The 13,459-nt window shown below is 46.8% G+C and overlaps 1 protein-coding gene across 8 annotated transcripts in view; it reads right to left on the reverse strand.

Moving 5' to 3' along the window:
* Window positions 1-10,837, reverse strand: part of MAPRE1 (microtubule associated protein RP/EB family member 1) — a 50,413-nt gene extending 39,576 nt beyond the window's left edge. For 7 of the 8 annotated variants that reach the window (XR_009535779.1, XR_009535781.1, XR_009535780.1 and 4 more), the window contains exons 1-2: window positions 10,759-10,837; window positions 5,688-5,811 (exon numbers count right to left, since the gene is read on the reverse strand). Coding sequence is in view for 3 of the 8 variants with exons in the window: in XM_060124857.1 (XP_059980840.1) it covers window positions 5,688-5,808 (121 nt within the window). In the remaining 5 variants the exon portion in view is untranslated. The remainder of the gene's footprint in view (window positions 1-5,687; window positions 5,812-10,758) is intronic. The other variant, XM_060124855.1, reaches the window with a different exon arrangement.
* Window positions 10,838-13,459: the final 2,622 nt, after the last annotated feature.

Here is a 13,459-nt window from a genome sequence, read left to right on the forward strand (position 1 = left end):
GGTGGCTAGTAGATGGGCTTACTTTTCACAGGGAGACTTTTTGCTGTTTATCTTTTTGTTCCTTTTGAATTGTAAACCATTTGAGACTTTCAGTTATTCAAAAAGTATGTCAATTATGTTTTAAAATTATAGAAAATACTGAACGTACAGCTAAAATGAGTAACCTTGGGCAAGCTGTTTAACTTCTCTGTCTCAGTTTCTCCATCTATAAAATGGTGATGACAGTCCTTACCTCCCCCCCACCCCCCACACCGAGGTTATATAGGTAAAGCACTTTAGAAAGTGCCTGGCCTATGGTAAGAGTTCAATAAATTAAACCATAATTAGGAGGAAAAAATGCAGCTAAAAGATAACAATAACTATCACTTGTGACAATACAGCAGATTATGGTTTTCTTCTTAATGTTTCTATGAAGAAGACCTCATTACTTATAATCAGAAGAAAATAAGTTTCTTGTCTCTTGCTTTAATTAACACCAAGAGGTACTTGAAGAATTAGGCAAAATAATTTAAAGAGGTACTTCCTTGAGCAGAGAAGTGACAATAAAAAATGGTCTCTTTGAAAGGCTGCAGACTATCTGATACAGTAAAAGAAGAGTGGGGGAGGGGAGCCTGCAGGGAACGTTAGGAGGCCACTATGGCAGCAGCCTGCAAACTGAGAAGGGGTTACAGCAAAAGACCCTGCAGGAGACACAGAGAATTTTGTGAGTTAGCCTAAAAAGATGATTCTCAGGCCTGCGACACTAGAAGAATGGTGGAATTATGGCCCAAAATGGAGTGTCTGGAAAAGGGAGTCCAACTTGAGCAGAAAACAAAATGGGTAAGGCCTGGTCAGGCTCTTGGTCTCACTCTCAGAGCAGCTCTGGGAGCAAGACTGACAAGCTATTTTATATCAACTTGAGGGCTGGCAGGGCCCCACAATGAGCTAAGAAAAAAGGAAACCTAGCTTTTGCCTGGGAGCATCCAAACACCTCTTCTACTCTGTACAGCACAGAACTGTGAAGGAGGTCAGGATGGAGGGGAGAAGGCAAGGAAGGGGGATCCGAGAACATTCAGTGAGGGCCACCTGACATGTTCAGAGCACCACGCTGAGCCCTTGGAAAAGCGCAGAGGGGCCTGATCGTGAACTGGAATCGAAGGAAGAGAGGAATGGAAAGCAAATGGCACCCCCACCCCCATCCCTTCTTTTGGGCCACACTGCCTGGCTTGCAGGATCTCAGCTCCCCAACCAGGGATTGAATCCAGGCCACGGCAGTGAAAGCCTAAAATCCTAACCACTAGGCCACCAAGGAACTCCCTTTTTTTTTCAGCATCCCCCTTCTGACACAAGCGATCCCATCAGAATCTTTCTCTGTGATCGGGGTTTTTCCCTTGATGACTATCTTTTCAAAATACTTGACTAACTCTCCAAAACAGAGAGACTACGGAATGTAATGAATCCTGAAACAAGCGGCCACTCTATCACTGAAAGTCATCCTCACCTTATCTCACTACAAGGCTAAGCAATGGCTCACTTCACTGCTGGAGGCAGGGAGCCCACAATGCTGATAAAACCCAGCCATTTCACAGGCAGCCAGCACATGAGTAGTGTACGACCTCAGAGCTTTGCCCTCTCAAGGGAAAAACCTATTTCTACCTTTCAAAGCTTGGGCTTGGTAGAGAATTCTGATCTGCATGACCCCCTGCTCATCAGAAGTAAGATCAGGAGGGACCAGGCTCCAGTGTTAAACGTCACTCGGATTCTCCTCGGGCCTCAGTAAACACGAGAATCTGAGGAGCCTCACTTTCTCTCTGACTCCAATCCCCAGGCAGCAGACCTTTTTCAGGGACACGGTGTCTGCGGCTCATCCTGTTTGGTCTCATACTGGAAGCTGAGACCCCATTTCCTACACGTCAATGTGAAACACAACACAACCTTCTACATACTCTGAGAAAAGTTCCACACGGCTTTCAAGAGGTGAACTAGCTGTGAACAGAAGTTTGTTTATAAATCACGTGCATAAGTATTCTGCACTGGGACTTCCCTGGTGGTTAAGAATCCACCTGCCAATACAGGGGACACGGGTTTGAGCCCTGGTCTGGGAAGAACCCACATGCCACAGAGCAACTAAGCCCGTGCACCACAACTACTGAGCCTGTGCTCTAGAGCCCATGAGCCACAACTACTGAGCCCATGTGCCACAACTACTGAAGCCCACAAGCCTAGAGCCCGTGCTCCACAACAAGAGAAGCCACTACAATGAGAAGCCCACTCAACGCAATGAAGAGTAGCTCCCACTCGCTGCAACAAGAAAGGCTGAGCACAGCAATGAAAACCCGACGCAGCCAAAAATAAATAAATAAATAAATTTTCAAAGAAAAAAAAAGAAGTATTCTGCACGTTCTACTGGGGAAAAGCCCTTTATCTAGGATAAGAAAAATGGCAGGCAGCAGGCAAAGTTGAAACTCTTCACAGATTTTTAATGAGACAATATCACTATAAATGATAATATGTAATTTACATTTGTTCAACTCTCCTCCAAATGCTTTTAAAAGAAACAGCATGTATACAGCAGAAAGAGTATAGGCTGTGTGGTCAGAAAGATCCTGGGTTCAAAATCAGGCTCTATAACGTCTAAGCTGTGCCCCGCGCAGTCTCCTCCTGTGTAAAACGAGAATGTGTCCTGCCCCTTGAGAGATCGAGGTTCACCTCAAGGGTCTGGTGCAGAATCAGTATCTGAGAGCTATTTTTACAGGTGAGCCTCACAACAGCGCAAAAGGTGAACCAGATCCTACTACCCCAGTTTATAGATGAGGAACCAGAACATTATGGGACTTGGGACTTCCCTGGTGGTCCAGTGGTTAAGACTCCGTGCTTCCAATGCAGGGGGTGTGGGTTTAATCTCTGGTTGGGGAATTAAGATCCCACATGCTGCACGGAGGAGCCAAGAAATAAAAATAAATAAGAATAAAATAATTTTTTTTAAAGTTATGGGGCTCGTCCAAAGTCACATGGCTCAGTGCAGACTGAAGTCTCTTCATGCCAAGTCCTGACTACTCATGACAGCTCCCTGTCTGAATGAGACAAATCTGGAGCCAGATCAGCACATATACAACTTATCTACATGTGAAAAGAGATCTCATTTTTGAATTAACTAAGTGAAATACATCTTGGAGTATATTTATAATAGAAAGAGGTAATTTTTAGGGAGAAACTGCTGGTGAAAAAGCTGGCTCCAAAGAAAACTAAGATGACCTCATCCCCCCCATTAATCACCAGGCAAACAAGTGTTTTAAAAGCCTCCAACAAATGGGGATGTGGCAGTGAAACTGAGGAAATTAACAGAAAGCAGGGGGAAAGCAGCACGGATCTAAGACTAACAGCCAGTGCCTAAGACTAACAAAGCAACTGATGTTTAATAAGCATGACTCCTGGGCAACCCTGTCTCACTGTACAACTTCACATCTAGCCTCTCTGACTATCTATAAAACTGAGATTAAATCTCACAGGGGAGGGATTTCCCTGGTGGTCCAGTGGCTAAGACTCCACGCTCCCAATGCAGGGGTCCCAGGTTCGAGCCCTGGTCAGGGAACGAAATCCCACATGCCACAACTAAGAGTTCGCATGCCACAACTAAAGATCCCTGGGCACTTCCCCGGTGGTCCAGTGGTTAAGAATCCGCCTTCCAGGGACTTCTCTGGTGGTGTAATGGTTAAGATTCCACCTGCCAGGGCTTCCCTGGTGGCGCAGTGGTTGAGAGTCCGCCTGCCGATGCAGGGGACACGGGTTCGTGCTCCGGTCCAGGAAGATCCTACATGTCACGGAGCGGCTAGGCCCGTGAGCCATGGCCGCTGAGCCTGCGTGTCCGGAGCCTGTGCTCCACAACGGGAGAGGCCACAACAGTGAGAGGCCTGCGTACCGCAAGAAAAAAAAAAAAAAAAAACTTATGTAAGAGAGAAAAAAAAAAGAATCCACCTGCCAATGACACAGGTTCGACCTCTGGTCCAGGAAGATCTCACATGCTGCAGAGCAACTAAGCCCGTGTGCCACAACTACTGAGACCGCATGCCACAACTACTGAAGCCTGTGCGCCTAGAGCCTGTGCTCTGCAACAAGAGAAGCCACCAAAATAAGAAGCCCGCGCACCGCAACAAAGAGTAACACCGGCTAGACCCAACTAGTGAAAGCACACATGCAGCAGTGAAGACCCAACGCAGCCAAAAAAATCAAAAAGAATCCACCTTCCAATGCAGGGGACACGGGTTCGATCCCTGGTCAGGGAACTAAGATCCCACATGCCGCTGGGCAACTAAGCCCATGCGCCGCAACTAGAGAAGCCTGTGTGTCGCAAAGAGCCCACGTGCTGCAACTAAGACTCGACGCAGCTAAATAAATAAATGTAAATAACTTTAAGAAAAAACCAAAACAGAAACAACAAAAAAACGAGGTATGCCTGTACACTTCTACAATCATCTGAAAGTTTACAAAACTTAATTAAAAAAAATGCTGCATGCTGCAACTAAGACCCAACTCAGCCAAAACTAAATATTTATTTTATAAAAAAAGAAAAAAGAAAGAAAAGTTGGAAATAACCTAAATGTCCAAAAATTGGGAAGATATTAAACAACTCCACCATATCTACAGAAAGAAATAGTATACAGCCATTAAACGTAATTATTTCCAAGACAGTGAAAGAAACTAGAGAATATCCACAATTTAATGTTAAGTGAAAAAAAGCTGGAATATATACAAATATATATGTGCACAGAAAACACCCAATCAGTGGCTTTCTCAAAATGAAACCACCGGCATTTTTTATTTTCTTCTCTCTAGTTTTCTAAAGGTTATACAATTAGTATAGACAGAAACAGAACATGTTTTTGTTCTTGTTTTAAATCATTACCTCTCTGCCAGATTCTTAGTAAACAGTAGGTCAATAAAGTTGTGGCTGAAATGGCAAACTTGCCTGAGTTTGGGCTTGTGCTACTTGGGAATAAGAAACGCCACTGAGGGCTTCCCTGGTGGCACAGTGGTTAAGAACCTGCCTGCCAATGCAGGGGACATGGGTTCGAGCCCTGGTCTGGGAAGATCCCACATGCAGTGGAGCAACTAAGCCCATGCACCACAACTACTGAGCCTGTGCTCTAGAGCCCGTGAGCCACAACTACTGAGGCCACATGCCACAATTACTGAAGCCTGCACGCCTAGACCCCGTGCTCTGCAACAACAGAAGCCACTGCAATGAGAAGCCCACGCACCACAACAAAGAGTAGCCCCCACTCGCCACAACTAGAGAAAAGCCCACACGCAGCAACAAAGACCCAATGCAACCAAAAATAAATAATAAATAAATAAAAAAAGAAACACCACTGATAAACTAATATAGAACTAGAACAATTATAATTATTGTCCTTAAATAAGTCACTTCAAATTGGATGCACAACAGTGCAGATGGAGAAGCTGGGACTAAGCTGCAGGCCTCAGAATGGAGCCTCTACAGCAGGAGACGGTAGACACACAGGCCAGAACAGAGCACGCTCTTTTTAAGCACAGTTCCTCTCAGAAGTGGAATCAGGGCAGAGCTGAAAGAAACCGGGCAGCCCCAACGCAGAACCTGAACCTGCACCTTTTGCAATCAGATACGGGCCTGTGCATCCCTGAAGGACCCGCAGACTTTCCTGGAAAAGGGGCCTACTGATTTCTCTTACCTGAGCACAACTGTTCAATCTTTGTCAGATTCAACTGCAGAGACTCATTGATCCAGGCCAGCATGTCATGTCGACTGAGGTTATCACTGGTGACCGACGTTGAGTACACATTCACTGCCATCTTCTACACATGTGAGGAAAAGAGAAGGACTCGTGTTATTGGGCAGCAAGAAGGAGCAAGCATTTCCTGAGTCACCAGGGCAGACCTGTGGGGACACTCAATTTATAAGCCTCACCTTCTTCCCCAACAGGCCAAACCAGAGACACTAGGATTCCAGCCACAAGCCTGGATTTCCATGAATAAACATGACCTGAAATGAAATACCCAACATCAGCCAGCCTAAAATTCAGGCCCCGTTTTAATGTGATTGGCATAAAATTTTAAGCTACAAAAGACACTAAGTAAAGGAATGATTGTTTTATGAAGGGAGGCTGATGCACAAGCAAAAATGTTCTCTGCTTAGAAAACGTCAATCCAAGTTTGTCCACTAACATATCAAAATGTTTACACCAGTTTTCTTCAGATGGTGGGCTTTTGTATTAATTTCTCTTTAGTTTCCACTATAAAGTTTTCCAAATTTTCTTTAAAGACTATGTCCACTTTTATAATCAAAAAAGTAAATTACCTTTTCAATAACCTAAGTACTACAAGGTGTTGGCAATGACCTCACAGTGAAGAGACCTTAGTACCAATTCTCTGCTGAGCCTCCTGAAGACAGGGCATCTGAGGGCCTACTAAGCACCAGGAGCTTAGCAGACACTTGTCACTTAACCCAACAACTCACTGCAAGGCTCACTTTATTCTCCTCATTTTACAGATAAGGAAAAAGGTGCAGCACAGAAGCCCTAGGAATTGGCAGCCAAGTCTGCCCGGCCCCATCATCCACATTCTTTCCCCGCCCCTAGAAAATCTGCCCCTCACCTTTCTGCCAGGCTTTCCAATTCAAAACAACAAGCACAGAGAAACACATTAACTGAAAATGTTTACCAAGCACTGTTCTAGGGGAAACAGATATGCAGGAAAGACAAGTTGCCTGTCCACAGGAAGCTCACTTTCTAGTATAAGTCTGACACTGACCACATACACAAATGTCATTTCAGGCAACCATTTACATAATGAAGGTGGAGGGGAATGTGGTCAGGGAAAGCCTCTCGGAGTTGATGTTTGAGCTTAAGAATCAGAAGGAGGCAGCCCCGCGAAGATGTGGAAGAAGGGTGCCTACAGGCCAGTGAGCAGAGGGATAGCAGGAACAGAAGTGGGAGAAGAAGTGAAGAAGCCAGATCCTGTTAGGACTGCAGGCTGTGCTGAGGAGTTTAGATTTTATTCTTTAACTGTTAAGGAATCCATTGTGGGGATTTAAGTGGGGTAGAATCACACTCTCATTTAAGTTTGAAAAAATTACCCTGGGACTTCCCTGGCAGACCAGTGGTTATGACGCCATGCTTCCACTGCCAAGGGTACGGGTTCGATCCCTGGTCGGGGAACTAAGATCCCGCTGGCACGGTGTGGCTAAAAAAAAAAAAAAAGAAAAGAAAAAGAAAAAAAAAGAAAAAGATCACCCTGACAGCTGGTGGAGAACAGACAGTGGGAAGGGAAGACTCAAGCAATATGAGATAAGGGGAGGTGTATCCAGATCTAAATGAAATCCCTGGGCAATTACCATGAGGACACATGACTATAAAATATTAAATTTCAAGATGATCTTGACATTTAAATTTTCCTCATTTCATGTGACATCAATATGACCAACAGGAGGAAAAAAACTCAGAGCAAATTTGGAACCACCATGGGCCGCCATGCTCTCTTGTGGCCCTTCATTCCTTCACCTAGCAACTAGCTAGACTTCCACGTGTCTCCTGCACGCCTCACGAGTCACACAGCTACAGAATGTGAGAGCCAGAAGATGAAGATCTCCCATCCAATCCCCTTTTTATGAACAGAGGTGACTGCGGTCTAGAGAGATAAATGACTTGGCAGGTCTGTGCCCTCACATCCCACATTCCCCGCAGCACTCGGCACACTGACTTGCACACAACGGGCTCAGTAAATGCTACCTGTTTTCAGGCTGGCAGTAGAGAGAAAAATGTGTCTGTGTGAACTCTTTTCAGAAAGCAAACTATCAACACTATTACTTAAACTCAAATGAGAAAACCACGTTATACAAGGAGCCAATACAATTTAGTTCCTAACTCCACTGGGAAATTAATCCCACAGCACTTCATTCAAACCTCTGCAACTGTCATTACCTCTTCATTTCTGAATCACTCCCGGATGAGATCTGGACCAGTAGGCAATTTGCTCCATACCAAGAGCTGAGTATCTGAAGCCTGGGTTTGAACGTGAGGCTGTCACTCATTAGTTGTATAACCTTGGGCAAGTTACTTAACTTCAATACACCTCAGTTATCTTGTGAGTTAATGCTACCTATCTGAAAAGGGTGAGGTGAGGTTTAAATGAGATAATGCACAAAAAATTATTTCGTATTAAACAAACAAGCGCCAGGGCGGGGAGGGACCTTGTCTCACTCATCCTCCTATCTCCAGCGCCAAAAACAGTGCCTGAGACTTGCCACCACCATCTCTCATCTCCATCCACCACAACAGCCATCAAATTAGTCTCTAACTCAAACTGTTTTTACACAGCAGTGAGGGAGAATCTTCTGGATCAAAAATCAGACCAAGGGTCTCCTCTGTTTAAAATCCCCAAATGAATGAATAAATGAAATGCATACTGTGCGCAAAATGCTATTATCAGGTACCAAGGTGAGACACATCCAAATAAAAACCACCACGGTCCCAGGCTGAGCACTTGTAATCTATTTTGGTGACATTCATATATACATACATCGGGTAATGTGTGTGTCACGCTGCCATAAAGTGTAAGCAGCTGGTTAAGCCACGTGTGTCTCCTGACCACACCCCAGCTCAGAAAACATTAATGGCCTTTCATCATCATATAATTCAAAACTCTTTCATTAGCAGTACATTAATACCTGGCCCCATGTGCTCTGCAAACTCTGCAGCCACTAACCCCACCGGGGTTAGGCACCCTGTAGATGTGCAGTAAACATCCACTAACTCAACTACTTAATTGGCTCTTCCAGGCAATCAAAACAGAGCCCAATTCTCAGAGCCTCAGCTACAGCTCGTGACAGCTCACTCTTCCTCTACAAGGATCCCACTGCTTGGCCTCAATGGAAGACCCCATGACCATCACGCAAACCTCACCCCCTTAAAAGGCTCCTTGATCCATGTTTCAAGTGCCTTGAAAAAAGCTCCCCCTTGCCTCTCCAGGTATCTCTTCTCCTTCAGCAGGTCTCCTAGCAGGCCCCCAAACCCACTTTGATTCATTGATGGCTGATGAGCACCTATTACTTTCAAGGCACCATACTGAGCCCTATGGAAAGAGGGGGAGGAAGGTGCCACCAGAAAAAAAGCAATGTGACCCTAAGTAAATACTTCACCTTTCCGGATCACAAAGAGCTCACCTGTAAAAGATGAACAATATCTTCACAAGGTGGTGGTGAGGATTAAATGAGAATCTGAGTGAAAGCACAGCATGTCCTAAGCTTCCTTATGTGCCAGAAACCACTACACACTTTGACACACCACCGCAAAGGGCACATTGGATAAAACATGCCCTCTAGATCTGATCCTCAGGGAGGCAGCATAATACAGAGGTTAAGGGCCTGGACTCAAGAATCACAGACGGGCTTCCCTGGTGGCGCAGTGGTTGAGAGTCCGCCTGCCGATGCAGGGGACACAGGTTCGCGCCCCGGTCCGGGAAGATCCCACATGCCGCGGAGCGGCTGGGCCCGTGAGCCATGGCCGCTGAGCCTGCGCGTCCGGAGCCTGTGCTCCGCAACGGGAGAGGCCACAACAGTGAGAGGACCGCGTACCGCAAAAAAAAAAAAAAAGAAAGTCACAGACGTGGATTCAGCCACTTGCTGGACACCATAAAGCAAATCATCTCTCAGAGCCTCAGTCCCCTAATTTGTAAACTGAAGATAATAACTCTTAGAGACAGTGTAATATTAAATGACATAATGCCACACAACACCTGGCACACAGCAAGTGCCCAATTAGCAAACAGCTATTATTACTACTCTTAGAGATACCCCATTACAGAGGTGGATGGCAGGGCCGGTGTACCTTCCTTCAACAGGCCTCAGGAGTCTCATTCCCAAAATGGAGGAGAAGCCAAACTCTGCCCTGCAGCACCCCAGGTCAGCTGTGAAGCAGGGACTGAAAAAGCACTGTTCATGTCACCCTGTTATATTATCTTCCCAGTGAGCATATAAAATTATCTTTTCCAAGTATTAATTTTCTCATTTCCTGTCTTCCCACCATAATGTAGACTCCTAGAAAGCAAGTCTTTGCCCTCCTGCTCCTGGGTGTATAGCCAGCGCTTAGCACAGTGCCTAGCACCTAGTGGACGCTCAACAAATACCGATGAAGAAAGGAGGAAGTCCAGTGAGCTGGCCTGCTTTTTGCTTTTTTGCTATGTACCACGACGAGAGCTTTCCGCATGTAGTATCTTTGTCCCCCGTTTTACGGATGAGAAAACTGAGGCCCAGAGAGATTAAAACACCTGCCCAAGATCGCACAGCAGGGAATTCAATACAGGTATGAATCCAAAACCCGAACTCTTAATCAGGCAGCACCGTCTCCTACAGTGGGGGTCCTCAGAGCTCCCAGCAGGACCCACTTCAACTACACACGCCCCCTACCCGGCACAGCCACCCCGGAACCTCCTGCCTCCGCCGTCCGGGATCCACGCCTCGGCCGCAGCCCATAAGCCCCCACGCCGCCGAGCAGCAGCCCCCACTTCCGGCCCGAGGCCCCGCCCCCCAGCAGAACGGAGAGCGCGCGCCCCCCAGCCTGGCCCGCGCGCTTCCCCCAGCTTGGCCAGCGAGCGCCGGGTCACGGCCCCGCCCTTCCCCCACCCGGCCCGAACGGCACCGCTGAGGGGAGCGGCCCGAGCACCGCTCGCAGAACCCGCCGGCTCTACCCGCCCCGAGGCCCGCCCGCCCGCCCCCGGCCGCCGCCCCGTGCCCGCTAGCCGGCTCACCGGCTCTCGGCTGGACCGCGTCCGCTGCCCGTACCCGGCTCCGGTTCCGTCTTCGTCTCGTTCAAACCGCCTGACCCCGCCCGCCGGCCCGCGCGATGACCTCACACGCACCCCCCCGTTACGCGCCGACGTAAAGGCTCGTCATCGCCCGCCGGCTCCTTTTATAGAGAGGGACTAAGCCGCGCACTGGGGGCGGAGCCCGACACTTGATCGACGGCTGGAGTGCCCAAGGGGCGGGGCGCCGGCTGCCGGGGCAATGCAGCCGCGTGGTCTGCCGCAACCAATGAGATCCCTCCTCGTGCCGGTGTGACTCCGCCTAGAAGGCGGGATCCAGTTACAAATTCTACACCCCCAGTAGCCAAAAAAATTGGTTTTACAATGAATTTCTACAAAAATGAGTTATTGGATAAAAAATAAATCAATACGGGCTTTGAGGAAGGACTTAAAAGTCACCTCAGAGACACATTCTGTGACTATTCTATCTAGAATGACCCTACAACCTCATCATCCGTTTTTTTCTTAGTATAATCATCTTGTTTATGCCTTTATTGTCTGCCTTTCCGTTAGTTCCACGGAAGCAAGGCTTTTCTCAGTCCTGTTCCCACCGTGTCCCAGAGCCTGATACAGAGGTTCTTAGTAGAGACTTGCTCAAAGAATGAATTACACCCACTTTACAGAAGAGGAAACTGAGTGTCAGAGAGGTCAACTGCCCAGCATCACAAAGACTGATCCAGGTTTCTAGCTGGTTTCCTTGTCCAAATATCATTTATTCTTGTGTTCAACAAATATTTATTTTCCCTGATCAATCAGGCCCTAGGATTTTGGTGATGACCAAGAACCAGACATAGCCTCTGAGCTCTTAAAGTTTCCAGTCCAGCAGGGAAGGCAAAGCACATAACTAATTACACATCACTGTTTAATTACAAACCAGACAGTGTTAGGCAGGAGGAGGCTGTGGCAGGAGTGATGGCACCTGCATTGCAAGAGGTGGGGTCCCGGAGGCCTCTTCTGGGCTGGGTCTCTCCCTCCCCTGAGGCCTGGAGAGATGTTCAGGGAAGAATAGGTTGGGGAGCTTGGGGTAGGAGCTATTTATCAACTGGCCAGGAGGCACTTCAATATTTTAACCACCAGTATACATCTGGGTAGTCTCTCTGGTACGCAGCGCTCCAAGAGTGCAGCATGAGACCTGACCTCACCTGAGGAGTATGGGAAGGCTTCTCAGAGTTGATAGTTGTCCTAAAATATGAGACGTTAACCCAGCACAAGAGTAAGGGTAGAAATAGACAAACAAGAGGATGCAGCAAAGAGCCCTGTAACCATATGATTACAGCAGTAGTAGTAATATTAGCACTATAGTGAATTGATACGAAGTCTGGATAATTGAGTAAAGATATTCATAAGTGATTTGGGCAATATAATGTGTTATCATCTTATACACAAGGACATTAAGTTTCCAACAGTTTCAGTGAATTTCATAAGTAGCAAAGCCAGCAGGCCTGGATTCAAATCCTGACTCTGCTAGGAGTTAGAATCAAATGATGTGTGTAATGTTCTTAGACCACTCCTAGCACATAGTGTGTGTTCAATAAATGTTAGTGATTTCGAAGTCCCTTTCGATTAATGTCAACGTTCGATTACTGTCAACTGATTGTTGTCAGCAGTACCTAAAAGCCATTTTGGGTGGGGGAGGAATGGGTGTGGGGAATGAAAGCCAAGTCAAGAAGAGCCTCAAGTGCCAGTCTAGAGTTTGAACCTGTTTCTGGAGACACAGGACATCACAGGTTTCTGAGCGAGGGCCTCTGAAATAAAACTCATCTACCCTCCCAGGAGACAGCTCCCCAAAGAGCGAGGGTCACGTGATCTCCTCAGGCTCCACCCTCCTCCCTGAAGCGGTTAGCCAAGGTTGTCTGGGTCAGATTAAGCTTTGACTGAGAAAGGCCAGAGGGTAAACAGAAAAAAGAACTTCCATCCAGCAGGTGAAATTTGGGAGACTTTACTATGCGTCTTTAAGCTACCGTTTTAAAGTATGAGGTAATCTCATTTTCCCAGATAGATATCGTGAGTCTCCTCTCCGAAAACAAAACCAAAACACTATAACTTCAAGACCCGAGTTTTCCAAATGTATGACAAGATTATTGAACTAAAAAATGGTGTCAGGTCTCATTTGCCTTGAGGACCTCACAAGCTCATGGAGGAGAGGACTGCAAAAGTAAGAAATGATAATACAGAGTGCTTTGTGCTGAGATGGATTCTTCTATCTGTCCACAGGGAAGGAGGGCTCAGATTAGGGGATGTCTCTTAATGCTGCCTAGAGTGGAGGCAAAGGAGTCTTCCTGGAAGAGGTGAGAACTGGAGGACCTGTCTGGCAAAGTGGAGAAGGCTGTTCCAGGCAGAGAACAGCACATGCAAAGACTCAGAGTAAGTAGTCCCAACTCCAGTAATAAAGTTAAACAGAAAGAAGGAAGAAAGGAAAGAAGGCAGAATGGAGGGAGGGAAGGTAAGCTGGAAAAAAGTAAGAAGGGAAAGAAGCAAGAAAGGTAAATTGTACCATAGGCTGCAAAGGCCAGCAGGTAATTTCAGGATCCAAACATACACACACACACACACACACACACACACACACAGAGAGAGAGAGAGAGAGAGAGAGAGAGAGAGAGAGAGAGAGAGAGAGAGAGAGAGAGAGAGAGAGAGAGAGAGAGAG

The sequence above is a fragment of the Lagenorhynchus albirostris genome, chromosome 15 (assembly GCF_949774975.1).
Source record: "Lagenorhynchus albirostris chromosome 15, mLagAlb1.1, whole genome shotgun sequence".
In the NCBI taxonomy this organism is placed as follows: domain Eukaryota; kingdom Metazoa; phylum Chordata; class Mammalia; order Artiodactyla; family Delphinidae; genus Lagenorhynchus; species Lagenorhynchus albirostris.